Consider the following 24,883-nt stretch of genomic DNA (forward strand, 5'->3'; position numbering starts at 1 on the left):
ACAGAATTTATCTCAAAAGTTACTGTTTTTAAACATGTAATAATTCTATCAAGAGTTCTAAATTACAACACTGTGTAGATATTTGGAGCTCACAGCACAGAGATTGTATGTCCCACGGATGCTGTAAGGGTTAAGTATATGAGCCCCTTTTTGCCACCACATGACATATTTTGGACACATTTCAGCTTCAACCCCAGTGAGCTTTTTCTGTAAGAATGATCGAGAAGTTCTTGTATAGTTAAATCATGAACATTTCATGCCACCTTTCCAGTAGAACAATCCTGTGTGATTTTATGATGCGCAGCGAATAAACCCCATTAGCAGCTTATTTTAAGCAGATTTTAATAACCATGGATGTGTGTATGTTGTGTCTATGTGAATGTGGTACTGTGTGTACCCACGCTTTTTTGCTTTACACATATACATATTAAAATTCAGGCAGCTGACTACACAATGACATATTCAGATTCCAATATACTCCAGTTGTTCAGAATGTTATGCAAGTATGATGTTCCTAAATTAAAATGGGTTAATGCAGGCATGGTCAATTTGTTTATGAAAATGAATGAAAATAAACTAATTCAATACAGAGAGATCACTATCCACATTGCAGTGATAAAAATTCAAAATAAAAAAAAAATAACCCCTCTGTCCCAGAACATATGTTTGGTAAGTGTTCAACAGGGGCACCTAATGTGTAGAATAAATTCTAAACATTACGTGCCGCTGTCTTTTTATTTATTTTTTAGGTTTTTGGCATACTAGCACTCACAATGACTTTTTAGCAAGTTTCTGTGGTTTCAAACGAAAGCCCTATTTCAAACCTTACGATGTCCTCTCTGACTTATCTCATCCATGTCTCGAGTGTTTGTTGGTTTTACCAATACTACTTACCTTCTGCAGCTGGGTCGCGAATAGCCCAGGATTTGTATATAGAATATGCCATTCCCTGAATAATGAACGCTTTGTGTTCCTTGAAGACTTGTTTTTCACAGCTACCCTTAAAGCGCTACACTATGACAGCTTTTGACAACAATGTGATTATTAGCTATATTAGGGGCGTTACTATACGTAGTATGTATGTAAGTAGTAACTATATGTAGAGGCTATAACCAGTCCTGGGTTTGTGACTAGGGGTTGGTGTAAAAACTGCTGCTTGTGGAAAATAAGCATTGTAAGTACATGTTGTAAAAGGTACAGTGTAAAATTTGCACATTGTGTAATACTGAAGTATTAGTGACCACACATATTAAACTGACCCAATGGAAAGTGATGCAATATTTTGTTTTTAATTTGTGGTCTCATTTTGATTGTCATTGAAGATGCCAAAAAATACTGTGTTTGTAAAATAAAGATACGTCTTAAGGATTGCATTGTTTTGTAAGGCTTGCAGAATTTGAGCCATCATAAAACCTCACTTTTGTTTTTAAACGGTTATTGTAATTTTTGCAGTTTGCTGAATAAAGAGATTTTACAGTTTGTTTTTTTTGGTTTTTTTTTAAGCGAGTTCTGCTAACAATATGAGTAGTTAAAGTCATGTTTATTTCGAGGATGCTGATAAATTACATGAAAATTAGAAATATCCTTTGTATAAATTGTATAAAAAAGAAAAAAGTGTTGATTGTAGAACTTGCCTATTTCAAAAGAAAATTAGGCAGTGTTACCCCTTGACATTTTGTGACACACCTGTTGTGATGGTTGTAATTCTAAACTAAAGGAAAAACAGAGAAAATATTAAAACAGCTTTAAAACCAGAGCCTTCTCTTTTATCTACCCTCTAAAATGCAGAGTTTCTTCTTTAGATTTCCCACAAGTTACAGGTTATTATATAGCGCTATTTATCTTAATACATTAAGGCACGTCTGTCACTTTTAAAAATTCTATATTTTTCAGTCAATAAATGCACTTACGTGTTGTGTTTGTACTGTTGTTGAAAACGCGCTGTCCCTCCTACACCGATGATCTTAGCATTTTTTTTAATTAAAGGCATTAAAAACTCAGTTCTTAGTACTAAAGAATGCCTAGAAATAAATTTCTAATTGTGTATAATTTTCCAACATGCATATTGTTTTTGCCAGGCACTCATGTCATGGAAGAAAAAAATAGGCACCCATAACATGTTGCCGTGGAAACTAAAAGCGGTTTTAAAAAAGTGTGTCCTTTTGTGACCAAAACTCAGAGGAAAAGATAAAATTGAAGAATTACGAAGGCTTATTTGCTTAGCATACTTAGAGCATGTAATTTATGTTTGTCAAAGTGGAACTGCACCTCTCAAATAAGCACTATGTATGTAAAAATCACATGTATACCGTGTAATTGTTGCCACCGCAGCTTTTTATTTTTTTTATAAACCTGTGCACTGTTTTGTTAGTGTAATTATTTGAACAAATCAATCTCAGATCCTGAGAACAGGAATACGATTTTATTAGGTACATGTATATATATATTGATTAAATCTACGAACACTAATATATAGGGATTTTGGTGTAGAACTTTAAAATGTAGGGTTTGCGAAGTGTCATGCTCTACATTCTTGCTTTTAGGATCTGGATGATTATTCCTTGTTAAGCTATCTATTTTCTTTTGTTCAGTTGCTAATGTGATCTCTTATATAGTAAGGCATTGTTCAATGTGATATTGGAAAATAAAATGTTTCAAACCTTCTAGATCTTGAATTTTAACTGTACGTCTGCAGGTTGTGTCCTTGTTAACTCTTCGCACTAGTCAACAATGTGCGAAGAGTTTATAGTTCTTTTCTTTTTTCATATTGGTTTTATGCAAAGACTGACCATTACCATGGTGGCACCGTATCTATTAACTTCTCTCTTTTCCCATCAATTCATTGACTGGCTCACTCCTTCTCTTTTTAATTCTTCCATTTTTTACTAGGATCATGGCGCAGTCTTATTGGGTATTTCTACTTTTAAAATTGCAGCTCAAGTCACCTAATCCATTGAGTCAAGAGTCTAACCACTGTCTCTGGTACATCATATCTTATGTAAGACTTTATAGGAGTCTGCAGGCAGGGTCAATTAGAGGCCGAACATCATGGTAGAAGACCATTAGCGTTTGCTATCTAATTTGTCATTAGTTGTGATCTGAACTAAAAATGCTGTTCCTCTGTATATTTCCGGAAAAAAGGCATTAAAGACGTGATTTCTAAAGATGACAAGCTGAATTACTGTGTAAAAGGCAAAAATATGTCCAGATTTTAAGTAAATCAATTAAAACAGCCCAAACTAATTTTGTGGTGCAGAAAACATGCTTTATTTCAATCAATCAGCTATCTCACAGGAGGTTCAATAAATAGATAATTCTACATTCATAACAGATAATAAAGAAAAGTGAGAGGCATGGTTGTGATGTTGTTAACAACAGTTTGATTAACTGTGGCACATAACTTAACTGCCTTATTCTCACAACATATAATAGAGAAACTATTCTACCACACATAATCACTGCACCCATTAAACCTCCAGAGAGTTGGCACAGATTCTGCACTTGAGTTTCTCAACTTGCTTTTTTGAGGGTATGGCCAGGTGATGTTACACTTAAAGTAAGTTGAGGAAGTCAGTGTGTCAGAAGGAGTGCAGAGAAATATTTTATGAACAAAGTGCTGGCCGCTTGCACTTTGAACGAAAATATGATTTGTCTCTGAAAAATAGTAACATTTGTCCTTAGAATAATGTAAATATTAGGGTGTTGCTTACAGGAGGGTAATTGCTTGCAACATCTGATATTTACAATTATTATTTGTAAGTTGTTTGCATAGTTCGTGTAGAGCATCCTTTCTTGGGTGTAGGCTGTCTTCAACAGGGAGTTTCTCAACCTGTTGAGGTATTCTTAGTCATCAACGTAGTGTTGAGGCACGTAGATTAGTGGTGAGCAAGGTATTCGCTTCCTAGGAAACTTTCTCCTGCCCTCCGTTTGTTCCAGTTGCATAGTCAAACGTCACAAAATATATGGTACAAAACTCCATAACCGGTATAATCGGCTATATACAGTATGTACATGTCATAAACATTTTTAAATAACTTCTTAAGTCAAATAAGAGTTACAGGTTAAATTATTTGGACTTTGTCTTATACAGGTAGGTACAAAAATAGTTTTATATTTACAAATCGGTTAGTCTAGTTCTAATTAAATCACTTGTAAAAAGTGGTTGTAAATGACTGATCATTTAAGGTAATCGAACATTAATATTCACAGATGCAGTGTCAGATCCGAATGGATTTGTCAGTGTCAATGAATAATTGCCGCCGTCCTTTTTCTGGACATCCATGATGATAAGTGTGGTCAAGTCTTCACTTGTTTCAATATGGACTCTTCCCTTTTGTTCATCAGAAGGGACCGAATGTCCAGCATGAGACCATGATATTTCTGGAGTGGGCTCCCCGGAGAAAGCACAGGCAACAGTCAGGACCTTTCCCAAATCAATGCTGACATCAGATGGAAGAGCTTCAATTTTGGGAGGTGCTCCTTTAAAATAAGACACACAAAAACACAAAATGAGTGTTTATTCTGACTCATATTCACAAAAATAAAGTCCTATATTGTAAAGAAAATTAGAAATCACAGGTCAACAGGTTTAGAGGGACAAATCTATAGATCCTGGCAAGCTTCATATACGTTTCTAGGCTCTGGGCTTGCACAAGCAGTTGTTTTAATGTAATGTTTTTCCAATTAGCTTTTTCCTCCAACGCCATAATAGTAATGTGTAGATGCTTTATATAGTTTCATTTGTAATAATGAGTAGATTAAAAATGGACATGGACCTTCAGGCACAATTTTCAGCAGGACCGGATAGATTTTACACCTGTGACTACATTTTGAAGATAATGTAGATGTTTGATGTAGAGGTGCCTTATCTCTGTTATATTACCTTTTTCAAGATTTGACATTGTCCCAGAGAATATCCTACTTGAAAGGCAACAGAAGACAACAGTAATGCCATGCCTTTGGATGTAGCATACAGACAACATCAGGCACCTTAGGAAGCATGAATCTGAATACTAAAAATATTACAGTCATTATAGATGTAGAAGGAGTTAAAATGAACTGTCCTAACTAAAGAACATTTGACCTGCTGATTCAAGACAAGATTTTCCATGCTCACGGGAAGGACAGGCGGTGACTTTTTTTAAGTGCAATTGTAGCTCTTGAAGCCCATATCAAAAGGCCAATGTACAATGGCAAATGGTTTATTGGTCTAAACCACTACCTTCTGTTTGTAAATAATGTATTGTGTTGTCTGTGAAAGCAGTAGTTCCTGTTTGGAAATAATGTCTCTGTGTGATAGTATCCGTAAAAAGAAACCTGTAAAGAAACCTGTGTTTAGTGTGTGTTTTGATCTTTGTAAATCAGTCTTTGTAAACATGTGATGCCATCATCCCTATAAGAATTGTGTGTCTCCCCCTATACTTTGTTTCATCCTTGTTACTACACTTCTGTAGATTTCCAATGTAACCCTGCGTGTGTTAGCCTTTCATAGGCTTCATCACAGTATTAAACCCCCAATATATCCCATCTCTGACAATGCCAACCCAAGATCAAAAAGAACAACATATTAAATGTTCTATTTTCCTCACCTCGGAATCCTGCTGCCAGCATTCTGCTAGATGAACTCTCCATTTGCCTCAGGCTAGACTTTTCCATGATGCTGCTGGAACTCATTTCCATAAAAGATGCTTCTTTCATGGAAGACATACTTGCAAATTTGGTTTCTGAAATAGCACTGCTGCTGAAAGATGTCTCTTGTCTACTAGCGGACATGTGCATTGACTGAGCCGCAAAACTCTCTTGAAGGCTGACTTCACCACCTGTTTTTAACACAACCTGTCTTGTGGGTTCTTCAATAAGACCTGTTTAAAATGTAAAACATCTAATTATAAAGTATTACATTCAGGTAAGCCATCATATTACGTAACATACATGTACTGTGTAGTTTATGTAAATGAAAAAAAAATATGAAACTAACCTTACCAAGTAATTGTCACATTCTAAAATTCTGTTAACTAGGCTTTTCTGTGACGTGTAATATAATTTATAAAAATATGCACATACACTTCGGCAGAATTCAGGTCAGTTGTGCAGTAAAGTAGGTATCATAAACATAAATTCTATAGAACATCACTTACGAAGAACATTTAGGGATACGGTGGCAGAACATTGTCCATGGTAATTTTTTGCTTTGATTGTGTATTTCCCACTGTCCTTTTCAGTTGTGTTTTGAATCTCAAGAGTGTAGATGTTTTTGGAACGAGACACTCTTATGCGGGATGAAATAGAAATCTTAAAAAAAAAGGAAAAGATAAATAATACAAAAAGCAGCATAACATCACCCTATTTAGACAGTATGATGCATTTCTGAGAAATAGATTTATAAATAAAAGGTACATGTACTGCATAAGTAAAAGTGTCTGTGCCATTGGCTACAACGATTATAATAATAATGATTACCGACAGTTCTAACAGTCACATATTTGAATATTAGGATGGTCAAATACTAATTGTTGTGTGATACAACTACGGTACATTTTTAGAAGGTACCACAATATCTGTGTTATAACTATAGTTCTAATGTTCTTTTTGTTAGCATGGAATTGTAAATCGAATGTTATTAATGCTATATTTTGAATATAATGGTTACTTACAAGTACGTTGTCTTTAAACCATTCCACTTCAGGTGAGGGATCACCGGTTATTTCACATGTAAATACGACCACTTGACCTTCGTTGACATTTTGAGACTTAGGTTGATAAACAAATTCTGGGGCATTTGAACGATCCTTGCTAAGTGTCATGTCGAACTGGCATTTGATAATGCCTTGCTCTGTTTTAGCTTCACAGGTAAGAATGCCTTGGTCCTTAGAACTGGCCTTCTTGATGGTGAATGTTTGATCATTGCCAGATACGCCATATCTGTAATCTTCAGAATTTTTCAATTCTAGTCCATTAAGCACCCACTTTACTTGTGACGCACCTGGTATGCTTGCTTTCAGAGAGACCTTTTGTCCCTCATTAAAACTGACATGACTCGCTGAGGCTCTCACCTCTGTGGATTTGATTTCTTCAGAGACTAATTCGGTTTTAGTGACTTCCTCATGAACCACTGCCTTTTCTTGAGAAGATACAGATTTGGTCTTTTGAACAGATTTCTTTGTCTCAATGGCACTTGATACCTGAGTGAATACACTTTTAAAGGCCCGCCCTACAAACTGTAAAGATGTTCTGGATACACCGCCTTCTCCGGTGACTTCGCAGATGTATTCACCCTGGTCATCTTCTGATATGCTGTGGATAGTGAGCTCATAAGTTCCATCTGCAGAATAATGGAAACTATAATGTCCATCTTCCTTTAGTTTTTTGCCATCTTTCAGCCATGTTACCTCTCTTCCATTTAGTATAGCGCTCTCCACTGCACAAGACATTTTAACTTTATCATTGCTGGCTGTGGCCTTGAGGTTTTTAGAAATCTTTGGTGCTGCAACAGTTGGCAGCTGCACTTTTTCTGCTGGGTGTTTGCTTGTTGGTTTAGCTCTTGAAGGAACTGGCTCTGGAGATTTGACTCGACGTGGTGATTTTATGTCATGAGATTTTTTGTGGGGTTCTGGTGATTTTACCCTGGGAGGTGAAGTAATGCTTTTTTCCAATGCCTTTCTCTGTTTAATAGTCAAACTAAAGTGTGCTTCTTGTTTACCTTCTGAATTTTCCACCACTACCGTATAGCTTCCTTCATCAGAAAGCTTGACAGAAGTGATTTCAAAAGAAGACTTATATTTTGTTGATGTTATTTGGTGGCGAGCTGAAGATACGATGGTTTGTCCTTCTAGTAGCCATGTAATAGTTGGTGTTGGTTCACCATCAAAGTCACATGAAAACCTAGCATTCTCACCTTCAGAAACTGTGAGGGATTGTGGTCTGGTTAAGATCTTTGCTGGGTCAGAAGTCTTAAACTTCCTGTGTGCCGTTCTTTCATCAAAGGCTCTGGCTTCAGCTGCAGAAACCCTTTTTTCTTCAGAGGCATAATATTCATGAGAGTCTCTGGATTCTCTTGATGCAGTCACTTGTGCTCTGACCTCCCTTCTCTCTGAGCTGACCTCAAGTTCTGAAGACTTCTTAAATGAGGAAACTGCATAATCCTCTGATTTTAGTAACTCCGGGAAAGCAGATTTGGGAACTTCATCATCTTTGCGTTTAGGTATATAGGTAGAATAGTCTGCCCCTGAAACATCTAGTGTAGCATAGTCAGAGGTTTCACCTTTGTAGTTTGTACATACCGCACGATATGTTCCACTATCTTCAGGCTGACAATCGATAATTTGAAGCGTCAGAACACCACTCACATTGGTTATGTGGATCTTGCTGCTTTCTTGAATCTCAATGCCATTGTGATACCATCTGACATCACCTGTTGGTTTTGACTGTACATTAAGGATGAACCTGGTACTTTGTCCAACTGGCACACGGTGAGAGCGCATTCTTAAAGTTATACGAGGTGCATGATCCAAGGTGAAAGGCTGTTGAGTTAAAACTTCATACTTTCGTTCTGATGTTTTCTGTGTTTTAAGAGCTGCCTTCATTGACTCATATCTTGAAAATATGTCGAATCGGGCTGTTCTTTCAAAGCGTGAAAGAGACCGCTCACTAGAAACAGGGCTGGGTGACCGAGGTCTTGTTCTCTCAGGTGTTGGAGATCTTCTCTCTGGCTCATGAGCTTCTGCAGGCTTTGACCTGGGTCTTATGAGTTCAGATACAGGACGCATTAACTCAATATAAGTAGGAGAAAGTGACCGTCTTCTTCCAAGTAATCTTGAAACTCTTGGAGATGTTTCACGTATATGCCTTGAGGCTTCCACTCTCTCCTCAGCCTCTTCAATATCTGTAATTTCGGTTATTTCCCTTTCTCTTCTTCTGCTTATCCTGTATTTTTCTTCTCTTTCCATATATTCAAGATCTCTTTTGTATTCAGCAAGTCGTTGAGTGGTTGCATAAGGCCGGAGTAATTCCTCGTCCTCTCTTTCATCAATTATTCTTTGCTTTTCTTTAGGTGGTTTGTATACAGCTTTTGCATGGCGTTCTCGAAGATCTGCATAACTTGTTCCTGTTTCTTCTTTAGTTGGAATATGGTAACTTGAATACTTTGCATCTGTTTCACTTCTCTTCACACTGCTCACATGAACTGAAGGTGAGGTATATCGAAGGGTTGACAACTCAAATCTTGGAGGACTCCGACTTGGAGGAGAGGCAGAAAAACCAAGCTCCAGCTCTTCTTCTAGACGTAATCGTTCCTCTTCAACTCTTCTCATAGCCAAATAATCATCAACAGAAAGAAGAAGTTCATCATCAGACACATCTCCAAGAGAGCGCCTTCGTGGTCTGTAATAGAGATCATAGTCAGGTGATGGTGTGCGGCGGCGTGCTGGTCTCACAGTTTCAAGATCATCCTGTGATAGTTTAGGTATGCGCCATTTAGGTTTATATTGATCAGTAATGCGTGGAAGAGGCATGACATAGAATTGTTCCCATCTTGAAAGGCGAATACGTTTTGGCCGTTTTTGAACAATGCGTTCTAGAGGTCCTGGCATTTCATATTGATCTCTTAATTTCTTGTACCATTTCATTTCAGACATTGGTACAAACTGTTTAATTGTCTGGTCTTCTTCAAGTGCGGTTGCTGCACGCACACGGGGTTCTGGAATTTCATATGGCATACGGATAATTTTTGCTTCTTTCTTTATCTCTTCCTTCCGAATTTCATATTCTCCTTTTACAGTTTTGGTACTCACTGCTGGCTTATATAAAATAGCAGCTTCTCTTAGAGCCTGCTGTGCAACTGGAGTCAAAGGAACAACATCTGTCCCTGCAAGAATTTCTGCCATTCTGAGGGTCTTGTCAATTTGTTTTTGAACGCGTACCTTGCGTTCTTCTTCTGATTTGTATTCACGCTTTACATATCGCATACGTTCCACCTTCAGATATGCCTGGCAACTGGCAGAACCAGCACTGTTAGTAGCTGTAACTCTATAGTAGCCTGAATCTTCTGGCAAAGTATCTCTGATGAAAAGAGCATAGTAATCCAGACCTTCATGAATAATGTCAATGGTTGGACCAAATGACAAGACCTGGCCATCCTTTTCCCATACCAGTGATGGTTTTGGTGTGCCAGATACCCTAATTTCAAAGCGGACAGATTGGCCTTCTTGGCATTCAGCATTTGCAAGCAAGCGTTTAAACATTGGTCTTAGTGTGTTGTCAGCTGCTGCTGGGTGAGGTATAACAGTTAATTTCGCTTTGCAGCTATCTTCACCATACCTGTTCTTAGCTATAACAGTGTACTCGGCATCATCATCTGTTGTTAGTTTGTGGATGATCAGTTGGTACAATCCTTTATCAGACTCAAATGTATATTTCTTGTCATTCTCACCTGGTTTGATTTTCTGACCAGATTTAAGCCATGTTACTTGTGGATCAGGATGAACAGTTATTGTTACACCAAACCTGATATCTTCACCAATATATGCTGTACGGTTGAACAGAGGTAGGGTAAACTCTGGTGGTCTCTCCAAAAGTCTCATGGTATCCAATCGGCGTTTTACCTTCTTCACTGTTCTGCATCTGTAGAATTCATACTGCTCCCTGACACCTTTAACAAACAATTCAGCATATGAACTATCCTCTCCATAGTCATTGACAACTTTGCATCTGTAGGTGCCATCATCTGCTTTTGTGATGTATTTTACATAGATTGTAGCAACACCTTCATTATATGATATCTCATACTTGTCACTATTTTCCAGTTGACGAATGCCAGAGTACCATGTAACTTGTGTGGACTGGTCATAGTTTTCAATTTTACATGAAAATCTAGCATATCCTCCTTCTTCTCCAACAGCATGGGATATCTGTCCAGCCAGAGGTCCAATTTCAATTGAAGCAACTTTGACTTTAGCAACTGTGACGCCCTTCTGGGATCTAATGGCACCTCCACAAGAGATCCGGGCAACAGAGACCACAAAGTTAACTTCCTTCTTTATCAAACTCTGATAGTAGCGTCTGTGTCTCAGAGTCTTAATGACTTTTGTGCTTATTTTTTCAGTCTTCTGTTTCAACCACTGGTGTTCAAGTGCCTCAGCTGCAGTCATGCGAGTCTTCCGTTCTTTCACCATAAGGCGGTCTATGAAATCCATTGCTTCTACAGACACATCTTTAAATGCTTCATCTTCAAAGTTATATTCAGCATTGGTAATATGTTCAATTATTTGTTGATTTGTTTCAGCAGAAAATGGATTAAGTCCGCTTAAAAGAACATAAGCCAGAGTACCAACAGACCACATGTCTGTTCCTGAGCTGACTAAGTCATGTTGATGGACTTCTGGTGCATAATATTCTGGAGCAGTAAACTGAATTCTAAAACTGTCTCCAGGTGTCAGGTGTCTAGCCTGTCCAAACTCAGTAATTTTAATGGTTGAGCTTCTTCTTGTGTAATAAATGATATTCTCAGGTCTGATATCAAAGTGTCCGATGCTATTAGAATGAAGGAATTCAAGAGCTTCACAGACTTGTCTCACATAGGATACAATCTCTCGTTCACTGAGTTCAAATCCTGAGGTGTTGATCCTTTCAAAGATGTCTACTCCAGAGATGAATTCAAAGATCATCACCAGTTCCTCAAGGCTTTCAAATGATTGATACATGTATAAGATATTTCTGTGGCGAGCAATGTTAAGAATAGAAATTTCCTTCTTCACTGCAACTTGATCTGCACCTTTTACTTTAACAAACTTGGCCAGATAAGTTTTCTTGGAAACATTTTCAATGCAGCGATGAACAATTCCAAACTGTCCATTTCCAAGCTCTTCAGCAATTGAGAATTTTTCATGGAGAACTTTTGTTGACGAGTGTACTGCTTTCACTTTGGAAACCTCTGTTGTCTCAGATACTTCATCATCATAATTCAGCATTCTTGTCTTATCCTCCTTTGTTACCACTGGGTCTGTTGGCTCAGACGGTTGGCTCTGTCCAAATTTATTTTCTGCAATTACTCTGAATTGATATCTGGTTTTGCCAAACAAGTTAACCACAGTATATCTGGTTTCACGTGACTGTGCAACACGAATCCATCTTTCTGCTGTTGTGGCACATTTCTCAATAATGTAGTTTGTGATTTTACTACCACCGTCAGTAGCTGGTGGATTCCATGTTAAGTTAACAGAATCTCTTGAAATATCGCTCACTTTAAGCCCTCTTGGTGGGTCAGGGACATCAGCCACATCAAGCTCAACAGTCTTTTGATCAATGCCAAATCTGTTCTTTGCACAGACAACATAAAAGCCAGCATCCTTCCTCTCCACACCATTGGAAAATACCAATGAAGTGAATGACCGTGTGACAATTACTTGATACTGTCCATTGTTATCAATGAGATCCTGTCCTTTCTGCCATGTGATGACTGGATCTGGTCTTCCGGAGAATGGTATTTTTATACTGACAACTTCACCTCTTAGGGCATGAACGGCTCCCATTCCTTCCAGGTGTTTAGGTAGATTGATTTTAGCAGGAACTGCATTAAAACAGAAATAGATTTATAATAGTTATTATGGAGATGAAGACATGCATTTTCTTATACACAAACAAGTGGTGCAAAATGTATAAATGTATAAATACCTTCAACATCCAATGATGCTGTAGCTGAAATAGATCCTCCTTGGTTAGTGGCTCTCACTTGATAAACAGTGGAGTCCTCTTCTGTGGCATTTGTAATAACCAGTTGATAATATCCACCTTTGAATTCCTGCAGTTTCACCTTTTCTCCATCAGGAAGGATCTCCTTGCCTTGTTTAAACCATTTAATTACAGGTTTGGGATGGCCAATGATCTTACAGACAAAGGTTGCATTACTCTTGTATTTCACATTGAGATTTCTTAGTTCTTCCTTGAATTGAGGAGCCCGGATAGGTACATCTGATTTAGGTGTGATGGGATCAGATACTTCACTCCATTCACTTTCACCACCGAGGTTTTCACATTTAACACGGAATTCATACTCAAGGCCTTCAATGAGTCCTAGGACTGAATAGACAGTTTCACGGATTTCCTCTGTTGTGACGGAGATCCATTTGTTCTGCTTCTTCTCTTTCTTCTCAAGATAGTAATTTGTAATCTTTGCTCCTCCATCACTTGCTGGAGGTCTCCATGAAATAACACAGGAATCCTTTGTGATTGCAGTAACCACTGGCTTAATGGGTGGGCCTGGTTTTTCTGTTAGCAACAAACAAAATTATTTAGCAGTTAGGTGGGTTTTACTAATAAAGCATGTGTTTATTATAATTTTTAGTTTTTCATGTTACTTACCAAATGGACTCTTAATTACAACAACTGATGGAATTTCCAGGGGTTCACTGATACCATATAAGTTCTGAGCAGAGACACGGAAATAGTAGCCAGCATTTTCAGTCAGGTTTAAGATTCTGCATGTTGTTCCAGAAATAGCAGAGGACACCAGATGCCACTCTTTTCCTTCTTTGGCTTCGCAGCGCTCCACAACATAGTTTGTTACTAAACAACCACCATCATCTTCAGGTGGTTTCCAGCTGATTACTACAGAATTTTTCAGTAATGCATCAACCACAATTGGACCTGCTGGTTTATCTGGTTTGTCTGTTTAAAAGAGGATAGTTATTAGGCACACATGGCTTTGAAAACATAGAAAATGGGAATAAAAGTAACAACAGCAAAAATATATAAATAAAACATTTACCTTGTATTTCCACATTGAGTACAGTATCAACAGTCCCAAGAATGTTGCTAAGCTGCACTCTGTATTTGCCAGCATGAGTTTTATGTTGTACGTTCTTTATGACCAGGTGAGTATAGTGCTCTGTGTTCTCAATTGTGATGTTTTCTGATGTTTTCAATGGCTTTTTGCCATGGAACCAAGTAATGGCAGGTACTGGCCTTCCAATATACGCAACATGAAGACGAAGAGTTGTTCCAACCCCGGCATAATATTTCTCTTTTAATGGAAATCCAGGATGGAATTGAGGAGTAGCTTCCAAAAGTAATTTGCCACTTGTTTCAATCTCTCCAACATCATTAATGGCCACACAAGTATAAAGACCTTCATCTTCCTGCTCTTCGGTCAAAACAGTCAAGATGTGGTTACGTCCATCTGAAGACATTTTGTATTTGCGACTCTGAACCAGTTCTTTGCCAAAACGGTACCATTTGATGTCGGGTAGCGGTCTTCCAACTATCTGGCAGGTTAGTTTAGCACTTTCTCCCAGTTTGATTGTAACATCCTTAATTTCTTGTCTCAAACCAGGCGCTTCTCCAGCTGCATAAAATATATATATATTAATTATATAGAATGTATATGCATAACAGTGCAGCATAATCTTTGTCTTTACTATGGTATTTTGATACTTCACTTTTACTACTAAGCAAATTAAGTTAAAATGAATGAACAGATATAGCCTTTGGTTAAGACATAATGTCCAGCAATGAAATATAAAAACTCACATGTTAGCTTAGTCTTTACTGTCATCGCTGTTCTACGAGGTCTGCTTGTTCCAGTTTCATTTTCAGCAAACACCCTGAATTCATATTCAGTGGCTTCCAGCAAGCCGCCAATGGTGAACTGCTTGTCTTTAATGCGTTCTTTGTTGCATTTTTTCCATGCACTGTCTCCAGACTGGCGATATTCAATCCAGTATCCAAGAATCTCTTTTCCACCATCACACTCTGGTTTCTCCCACTGTATAGTTATACTATCCTTTGATATAGATGTAATTTCAATCTCACCTGGTTGACTTGGTTTGTCTGTAAAATGCAAACATGAACGTTATGTATTTATATTTTAATGGTACGCTAAATCAAAATAGATGTTTTCAGTAACTTTAGATAAAGCAATTTTGAGTGTTTGGATCAACTTACCAAATGGATCTTTGCAAATAATAGGATCAGATGCCGGACTTGCTTCGCTTATGCCTATATCATTTTGTGCTAAAATGCGGAACTGGTATTCAGCATCAGGCAAAAGACCAGTGATTGTATACATGGTAGTAGTGATCTGGGTCTTGTTGTGTCGAACCCATTTATCTGTGGTTGTCTCTTTACGGTCTATATAATATCCTGTAACACGTGAACCACCATCATCCCTAGATCGAGACCAAGACAGGCTGATGGTGCTCTTTGTAACATCCAGTATTTCTGGTGGGTTGCTTGGAGGCTCTGGGACATCTACAGATTGAATGTTAAAATATTGTTTCAATATCCAAATATTAATCATCTCACAGCATTAGATGTTTGAGTATGGTATGAAAAATAATGTAAACATTAATAAAAAAAATACTTACTCAGAGGTGTCTTTGGTATTGCAGGCTCCTCTGACTTTAATGGCCGACTAATGCCAAACTGGTTTTCGCAGGAAACACGGAAATGGTACTCCACATTTTCTTTAAGACCTTTAACCACTAAGGATGTTCCTTTCACTCTTGAATCAACTGTGTACCAAGCTGTGTTGGGCACTTCTCGTCTTTCGACAATGTAGCCAAGGATGTCAGAACCACCATCATCTGCAGGTGCTCTCCAGCTAACGCGTACAGATCGGGCCTGGATGTCATCATACTCTAGTGGACCTTCTGGGGAATCTGGGCTTCCAATGACTCTCACCTTAATGTATACAGCCTTTTTACCACATTTGTTTTCAAGGATTAAGTCATATGTCCCAGTATCTTCTCTAACAGCATCTTTAATGACAAGTTCAGTATGTGTATCGGATGTTGCAATCATAGCTCTCTTGCTTACATCACGACCTTCTTTGGTCCATTTACATATTGGGATAGGTTTACCCTTGATTGGTATTGATATCCTGATTGCACTACCTTGTCTTACGACAAGTCCTTCACGATACTTTCCTTCCAATTCATAATCAGGATATTCTGAAGAAAAAAAGGTAATGTTGTAAGATAAGACAGCTCATTTATAAACTTTTGTGAACAAATTTAGCGGTTTAAATGACTTACCAAGCATTTCTGTGATTTTCACAGTTCCTGGTACATCAGCTGGTTCTCCTGGTCCACCAGCATTACATGCTACCAAACGGAACCTATATTCTGCTCCTTGAGGGAGGTGTGTGAGAGTGTATTCACATATCTTAGTTGGAGTGGTATTGCATTTTGTCCATTCAAACTGATCAACCTTTTGCATTTCAATTAAGTAGCCAGAAACCTTAGATCCTCCTTCTTCTTCTGGTGGACTCCAAGCCAAAGAAACAGATGTTCTGGTGGTGTCTGTAACCCTTGGATTCTGAGGTTTTCCAGGAGGGGCTACAAAAAAAGCAAGATATACAGTAAATACCACTTCGAAAATAGTCTTCATGTGGATACACTGAAGCCCTGAATAAATTAGTAGTAGTATTAAAACAAAAGAGATTACATTTTTTTGGTAACAGAGTGTCATTTACCTATTGGATCCATAGCTACAGCAGATGTAGATGAACGGCTCGGTTTTCCAGGGCCTCTTGCATTGATAGCTGTGACACGATGTTCATATTCTAAGCCTTCAATAAGCCCAGTAGAACGATAGCGTGTCATTGTCACTGGTACTTTGTTTGCACGGACCCATCGATCTGCTCTGACTTCTTTACGTTCCACAATATAGCCAACAACTGGCGATCCTCCATCCTCACCAGGTGGATTCCAAGTTATTGTCATTCCATCTCGTGTGACGTCAAACACTTGAGGAGTTTCTGGTGGTCCAGGAATACCTGAAAAAAAAATATGGCACAAATTAGTAATTGACAACAAAATAAAATGGTTACTTTGAAACAGCTGGAAGTAAAACATGCATTGCATCTATTTAAAAATGTAATATTTACTACAACACTTTTTTAAAAAACATTATGGCACACTGCATTCCTGACATTCCCAGGTTAAGAAAAAGCATGAGAATCAAATTATATTATTATTTAAACATACAATGCAATAAACATAGGTCCAAAGAGCATATTTTCCTATTATACAATCAATATTTGATATTATCCTAGTATTTATATCAAACATCACTTACTGATTCTGCTCTTGCACTCTACAATATCTGACTGCAAGTAGGAACCAATGCCAAAGCGATTTGTAGCAGCAACACGGAACACATATTCCGTTCCTTCGGTAAGTCTAGTGAATTTAAACATCGTTCTTGTGACAGACTCAGAGACTGGCAGCCATCCAGGGCGGTGAGCATCCCGTTGTTCCACTATGTAGCCACTGATTGTAGCTCCACCATCCATCTGTGGTGGTTGCCAAGAAATTGCAACAGATGTAGCATCAACTTCATCAATCACAATCGGTCCAGTAGGAGCTCCAGGTTTGTCTGTTTTGGTATAAATACAGAATCAGTGTTAGAATGGTTTAGCTGTCAGGAGAAGAAATCCAGGAGCACAGTGCAATATATACTCACCAAGAATGATGACTTTTATTGATTCAGTAGCGGTTCCGGTTATGTTCTTAAGTTCAAGTGTATAATCTCCAGTATCATTAATAGTAGTCTCCCGGATAGTTAACTTAGCTACTTTATTTACAGTTTCAATCTTAACACGATCAACTTCTTTTATTTTAGACCCAGAAAAGAACCAAGAAACAGCTGGAGGAGGGCGACCATGAATGGGTAAGGCTAGCTCAATGGGCCTGCCAGCATGAACGTGCACAGTCTTCTGGGGTATTCCAGCCAGATCAATGGTAGGAAGCACTACAAATGAAGACACATCAATGTTAGCAATGAATTGGCATTTATGTATCCTAGAGTGACAACATTCTTGTAGCAACATTTGGTCCACATACCTCTCTGATCCTGTACAGTTACTGCAGTTACAATTTCACGAGGTTCAGAGACACCCTTCTGATTTTGTGCTCTAACTCTGAACAAATATTGTTCACCTTCATTCAATGATGTTATAGTATAATCAAGCACAGTGGGCTTCAGTGTGGCTACTTTCATCCATTTTTCTGTGCCAGCCCGACAGGCCTCAATCACATAGCCAGTTAGTCTGCTGCCTCCATCGTGAAGTGGTTTCTCCCATGCAAGGGACACTGTTGATTTGGTAATATCAACAATTTCCAATTTCTGTGGCAACATTGGCACCTCAGAAACTAAGACTGCATCTGATGTTTCACAGGGTTCACCAATTCCGTAAATGTTTTCTGGTAGTACTCTGAAGTAGTACATATTTCCTTCGACAAGGCCAGTTACTCTGTAAATAGTCTTGTTGCATTTGGTAGTTACAGTCTTGAAAGCTCTCATAGCAGCTTCACGCCTTTCGATAATGTAATTATTTATTGGAGCACCACCATCTAGAGATGGCACATCCCAAGTAATGGTGACTGAATCCCTGGATACTTCCTTTACTTTCACTGAGCCACAAGGGCCAGGGGAATCTAAAAAAAACAATTCACAGTATTATTGTTATGCTATCCATTATAAAAATATGTTTTATGAAGTAAAAAGTATGTGATGGCGTATATCGTACCATAGACTTTGACAACAACTGTAGCAGATTTCTTGCCGGACTGATTGACGGCCTCGACAATGTACTTTCCGGCATCATATCTGTTGACCTTTTCAACTACAAGTAAAGTGTAGCTATCTGTAATATCAATGATGGCACGGCTTGCAAGGTCAACACCCTCCTTTCTCCAAGTAATTACTGGAGATGGTCGTCCAGATACAGATACCATGAGACGCAAAGAGCCACCAGCTCTGACAGTAACAATTTTCTTGAGGTCATCAGCAAGCTCCAGGTCTGGGATTTCTAGTAAAATAAATTAAATTATCCATTATTAGTACAGTTCAAGTGCTGTAGTTTACGGGGTAAACTGCATAAAATAGTTTACATACCTATCCTTTCAGCAGGCTCAATTGTAGCACAGGATTCGCTGAAGTCACTAATGCCGTTGATGTTTGTGGCAGCAACCCTAAAACTGTATTTCTGGTTTTGTTTCAGAGATGTCACTGTAAACTCAGTGTTTCTGATAACAGCTGTTGTATGTGGTCTGTACCACTGTTCAGTGCCTTCTTCCTGCATTTCAAGGACATAGCCCAAAATATCTGAACCTCCATCGTATGTTGGTTTTGACCATGCCAAGCTAATACTCTGCTTGGTGGTATCTACAACTCGTGGAGCAGAGGGAGAAGCTGGAGTGTCTGGAAAAAAAACCCAGAAAACATATAATTTTATGGCAAATAAAAAACATTCAGTCCAACTAGTCTGCCCATTTTTTTCTGATCTGCATTCTTAACGGCAATAATGCTGTTTACAGTATATACAATATATACAGTATAATAGTATTATCTTCCACATGAAACGTTGCCGAGTAGATTTTGGTCACAAGATTTTAAGAATTGAGAAATACACAGCTACACTGAACCCCCCCCCAATTTAATGAAGAGATTTAGTATAATTATAATTTAAATTTGTCTCAAAACCCCTTCGTAGTGCTAAAACAATCCTGTGTGTCTGTCTTCTAATACCAGCATTTGAAATACTTACATGTGGGTTCCTTGCACAGAATATACTGAGAAGAATCACTTGGTTCACTGTTTCCTGCAGCATTGACCGCACTGACACGGAATTGATATTCACTTCCTTCAAGTAATCCAGTGATCTTCAATCGTGTATCATAAACTGTATAATCCCTGTTCACTCTCGTCCATCTCACACTCTTCTTTTCACGCTTATCCACAACATAGGTGCTGATTTCACTGCCGCCATCTGATTCAGGCTTAAGCCACTGAATAATGATGTGCTCTTTGCCAATTCCGACAACCTCTGGTGCGCCGGGTGGTGATGGAATTGCTGTAGGAAACACAGAAAACAAAATTTAGTAAGGGAACCTCAATTATTACCCATTAAACTACACCCTTCAAGATGACGGCAAAAAAACTCTACTTACTGAACGTGTTCTTTGCAATGATAGGTTCTGTTTCAAGTGGAACACCTGGTCCATATTTATTGACTGCTCTGACTCGGAATACGTATTCGTTGTTTTTGATAAGTCTTGTCACATTGCATGATAGTGTCGGACATTCTGGTTCAACAAATACCCAGTTGAGTCTACTGGTTTCACGTCTTTCTACAATGTAGTGTGTTATCTCTGCACCTCCATCCTCTTTTGGTGGATTCCATGCTAGAGTACACTTTTCATCTGTAACTCTGCTTATAGTAATTTTGCCTGCACAAGGTCCCGGTGAATCTAAATAAAGATAACAAATCACATGTCAGTAAGTACATAGTATTTGGCATTACAATTTGAAAGGCACAATGCATTTAAAAGAGTGAATATACATACCGAGTACTTTAACCAGCACGGAAACAGATTTTGTTCCACTTGCATTCTTGACAGTTAATGTGTATTTTCCGGTATCACCTCTGTCACAGAATTTGACAATGGCAACAGCCCGTTTGCTGGTATATTGCAGAGAGATCTTTTCACAGAGTTCCAGTTCCTTGTCGCCTTTAGACCAGAATACCTTTGGTTCTGGTTTACCACCAATAGAAGCATCAAGAACAAGATCAGATCCGGCCCTGATGGTCACTACATCTCCTTGTAACCTACTGTCAAGTTCAGCTTTGGGTGGAGCTGGGTTAGAGAAAAAATGTAAAGTATTAGATTAAGCTACAGATGAGTTTTTCATAGCATTGTTTAAACATTTTTAATTGTAGAATTTCAGTACCTTATAGCACAAAATTGTTCTGAAATACTAAATGTATACATTGAACATTTTCCATTAGAAACTAACTTGAAGCCAGTTTGCAATGCTACCATATCAATTAAATGCATGAACCTTTTAAAGTCAATACTTACAATACTCATCCATGCAGGTTACAGCACCGGTGGACTGTGACGGAGCGCTTATGACACCAGATGCGTTTTTGGCAAGAACACGGAACTCATAAACTTCTCCCTCGCTTAGGGCTGTAACACTAAAGGAAGTTTCAGAAACGGTAGTATAATTGCACTTCAGCCAACGTCCTTCTCCAGCCTCATTAAATGGTTTGCGTTCTACAATGTAGCCAACAACTTTGCTGCCACCGTCATAAAGTGGAGGAGACCAGCTCAAAGACACAGAAGATCTTGTGACATCTGTTACTTCTAGTTTTCCTGGTGGATCTAGGAGTAAAAATAAGAAAACACATGATATTTTTTATTATGTCTAAGCCACACTGGAATGTTAGAGTGGAGTGTATTAACACAGCTAAACATTTTCAGTCCTTTTTCACCAGTTTTGTGGCAATATTTGGGAGTAATTTACACTCAAAACATAAATTTTGGCTTAAAAAAGGAAAAGTAAAAAATCCATAATGCCTATTTGTTATATTGTATGAGCAAATGTTGTTAGATTTTCCTTTTTCTTTTCATGTAATTTTGGTATTTTGGTTTTAAGTCTAATGTATACATACCAACAGGATTTTGGGCCATTGCAGGTCTTGATGCTTCACTGGCTTTGCTAATTCCAGCAGCGTTCAGTGCATATGCTCTAAACTGATACTCAAGACCTTCAACCAATCCGGTGACTTTGTAATTGCATTCAAAGCATGGGAGTTTGTTATCCTTCACCCAAAGGATGGTGTTACGTTCTTTCTTTTCAATCCAGTATCCTGTTACTTTGCTTCCGCCGTCATGGTATGGTTCCTCCCACCGTATAGCCATGGCATTGGCAGATACAGAATATACTTCTGGTCTGGTTGGTGGACTTGGAGGAACTAATAATATATATAGAAAACAAACATGTCACTTGACAATTACAAAGCAAAACTTTTTTAAAATTAAAACAAGAGAAGACCACAAATCAACTTAAAAAAAGCCTTACCAAAAGGATGTTCAGCCACAATGGGAGAAGATTCCATAGGCTTGCTTACGCCAAATCTATTTTCTGCGCTGACACGGAAAGTGTATTCCATATATTTGGTCAGATGAGTGACTTTGATTTGTGTGCGCTTCACACTAGAGTTAACAAGCTGCCAGGCTGTTGTGCCAGATTCACGTTTTTCAACAATGTAGTTTGTAATGTCGGTTCCACCATTATCCTCGGGTTCTGCCCATGACAATACACATGAGTCGGCTGATATAGAAGATACTTCAATTGGTCCTGTAACTGCACCTGGTCTTCCAATCACGATTACTGTAACTGTGAAAGTTTTCACTCCAGCTGTATTTTCCAGTGTCAGATAGTATCTACCAGAGTCACCTCTCATACTGTCTTTAACAGTCAAGGTTGTCCTCTCTTTTGTTGTTTTAATGCTCACCCTGTCTGTTTCCTTAAGTCTCATTTCTTCAAGTTTCCATGTTACCTTTGGAACTGGGCGCCCACTTATTGGGATGTCAATAGTGAAATTGCTTCCTGCTTTGCAAGTGATGAGTTGTCTGGTTATCCCGCTAAGATCTGCTGTTGGCTCAATTTGAGGTTCCTTAATAATGACAGAAGAGAAGGCATCTCTTGGTTCACTGTATCCAGCATCATTTTTGGCACGGACACGGAATTCATATTCAGTATTTTCTGTGAGATTTTGAATGGTCAGAGTAAGGTTTTTCGTTTGACCAGCTTCAATCCAGTTGTCTGAGCCTCGCTGCTTCATTTCAATGAGATATGAAGAGATACGACTTCCACCATCATGTTCAGGTTTAAGCCAAGCTAACGATACAGATGATTTGCTTGTGTCAATGATATCTAATCTCTTTGGTGGGGCAGGCTCTTCAGTAGCCACTATTGGTTCTGGTGTTTCATAGGGCTCACCTACACCATATTCATTTTCTGCAGAAACCCGGAAGTAGTATGGCAAGCCTTCTACGAGATCTGTGACTTTAATGATCTGTCTAGTGCATTTTTCACTGACAACCTGCCAGCTACGGCGACTTGCTTCTCTCCTTTCCACAATGTAATGGTGAATACGTGCACCTCCATCGTTAATTGGTGCATCCCAGAGCAATGTAATTGATCCTCTGGTGACATCCTTGAAGGTAATAGCACCTGGTGGACCAGGGGAATCCAACACTTTGACAGTAAATGTAATAGACCGGCTGCCACTGTTATTTTCTACCGTGAAAGTGTATTTTCCAGCATCGTATCTATTACAGTCCTCCACAGTTAATGTGCTAAATGAGTCTGTTGTGTGAATGTCAGCTCTTACACTGAGGTCAGAATCTGTTTTTGTCCAGAGTGCTGTGGGAGTAGGTCTTCCTTTGAATGCAATAAAGAGGCGGATGCTCGCCCCAGCTCTAACAATGTGTGTCTGTTTGAAATTAGCATCAATTTCAATTTCAGGAGAGGTCAGTCTGTCTGTAGTCTGAACTTTAGCCGGTACTTCACAGCTGTCTCCTTTGCCTGCTCCATTCACTGCAGAAACCCTAAATTTGTATTCCTCGCCTGCCTCAAGGTCAACAACTGTATACTTGGTAGCAATGACAGCTTCAGCATTCACTTTGTGCCACTCACCAAGATCAGCTTTGCACATTTCTATGATATACCCAATAATCTCCATACCACCATCAAATGCTGGCTTGGTCCATTCCAGGCTAACAGATGTTTTTGTTGTATCTGTCACCTTGACAATGCTTGGTGCACTTGGAGGATTCACAGGTTCTTTACATTTGATTAGTCTTGATATTCCGCTAGAAGGCCCTATACCTGCCTCGTTTTCTGCCATGACCCGGAATTCATATTCATTTCCTTCTATTAGACTAGTAACCCTAAACCTAGTCTCAGTAATGGGTTTTTTGCTTGGCACTTTTACCCATCGCAAGCTCTTCTTCTCCCTTCTTTCTAGAATATAATGTTTGATTTCATTTCCACCATCAGATTTAGGTCTTCCCCAGGTGACAATAATGCTATCACCAGTTACATGGGTAGCATCTGGAACATCAGGTGCATCTGGGACAGCTGAAAGTAAAATAATAAGGCATGAAAATAATGCTTATTAAATTCGGCAATAGTTATTTAGGGAGCCACACAAAGTCCACTTACTGTATTGTATTTGAGCAACAACTGGTTCTGAATCAAGTGGTCTGCCGACTCCAAACTTGTTTGCTGCAGATATACGGAACTGGTACTCATTGCCCTTGATTAACTTGGTTACGTTGTATGAGCATGCTTCACAATTGTCTTCAATTTGTGCCCAGGATAATCGGCTGGTCTCTCGTTTTTCAATGACATAGTGAGTTATTGCAGCACAGCCATCATTTGCAGGAGGATCCCACCATAAGTTTAACTTTTCTCCAGTTATATTACTGTATCTTATAGGTCCACCAACTTGTCCGGGTGTATCTAAATAAAATGAAATAACAGTGTTACAATAATTTATTGTATGATACAAAGTTAAAAGTGAATAGCTACAACTATTGCAGGTGTTATAGTATCTAGGAAATTAGGAAATATTCCAAAACCTTACATTTTTTTTAAAGAATATAATTCAGACGTACCTTGTACACGTATTGTCATCTCAGCTTTTTTGGTGCCTGAAGAATTCTTGGCTTCCACGGTATATACACCACGGTGATCACGTGTGGCATCCCTGACAAATATTGAGCTGTATCCAATAGCAGTGCTGATTTCAACACCCAGCTTCTTGTCGATTTCTTTTCCATCTTTCAGCCAAGTTACTGAAGGTACTGGTCGCCCTGTGATTAAGGCTTTGACTCTGATGGTTTCCCCAGCCTTGACAGTAAGCCCTTCAAAGTGTTCAGGGCCAAATTCAATAAATGGAGCAACTGAAATTAATGAATAAATAAATGAGTATTACAAAAGAGTGATGAAAGTATATTGTAAGCACAGAGAATGCTGCTTACACGAAACACATTCACAATTTTAGTAGATTAGGTTAAAATGAGTCATA

General features: G+C 38.6%; 1 protein-coding gene across 1 annotated transcript in view; it reads right to left on the reverse strand.

The window, feature by feature from the left end:
* Nucleotides 1-4,180: 4,180 nt before the first annotated feature.
* LOC149286002 (titin-like) overlaps nt 4,181-24,883 on the reverse strand; it is a 200,452-nt gene continuing 179,749 nt past the window's right edge. The window contains exons 232-256 of the mRNA XM_089494688.1: nt 24,471-24,758; nt 24,016-24,315; nt 21,865-23,931; nt 21,455-21,757; nt 20,859-21,164; nt 20,343-20,633; nt 19,947-20,246; nt 19,544-19,849; nt 18,892-19,197; nt 18,524-18,805; nt 17,838-18,431; nt 17,458-17,745; nt 17,071-17,370; nt 16,466-16,768; nt 16,026-16,328; nt 15,357-15,941; nt 14,935-15,240; nt 14,521-14,820; nt 13,760-14,335; nt 13,354-13,659; nt 12,667-13,260; nt 6,654-12,562; nt 6,138-6,291; nt 5,589-5,861; nt 4,181-4,479 (exon numbers count right to left, since the gene is read on the reverse strand). Coding sequence (XP_089350814.1) covers nt 4,181-4,479; nt 5,589-5,861; nt 6,138-6,291; nt 6,654-12,562; nt 12,667-13,260; nt 13,354-13,659; nt 13,760-14,335; nt 14,521-14,820; nt 14,935-15,240; nt 15,357-15,941; nt 16,026-16,328; nt 16,466-16,768; nt 17,071-17,370; nt 17,458-17,745; nt 17,838-18,431; nt 18,524-18,805; nt 18,892-19,197; nt 19,544-19,849; nt 19,947-20,246; nt 20,343-20,633; nt 20,859-21,164; nt 21,455-21,757; nt 21,865-23,931; nt 24,016-24,315; nt 24,471-24,758 — 15,839 coding nt within the window. The remainder of the gene's footprint in view (nt 4,480-5,588; nt 5,862-6,137; nt 6,292-6,653; nt 12,563-12,666; nt 13,261-13,353; nt 13,660-13,759; nt 14,336-14,520; nt 14,821-14,934; nt 15,241-15,356; nt 15,942-16,025; nt 16,329-16,465; nt 16,769-17,070; nt 17,371-17,457; nt 17,746-17,837; nt 18,432-18,523; nt 18,806-18,891; nt 19,198-19,543; nt 19,850-19,946; nt 20,247-20,342; nt 20,634-20,858; nt 21,165-21,454; nt 21,758-21,864; nt 23,932-24,015; nt 24,316-24,470; nt 24,759-24,883) is intronic.

This window comes from Sceloporus occidentalis, unplaced genomic scaffold (genome assembly GCF_023333645.1).
Source record: "Sceloporus occidentalis isolate IW3139 unplaced genomic scaffold, rSceOcc1.0.p SCAF_74, whole genome shotgun sequence".
NCBI lineage: Eukaryota > Metazoa > Chordata > Lepidosauria > Squamata > Phrynosomatidae > Sceloporus > Sceloporus occidentalis.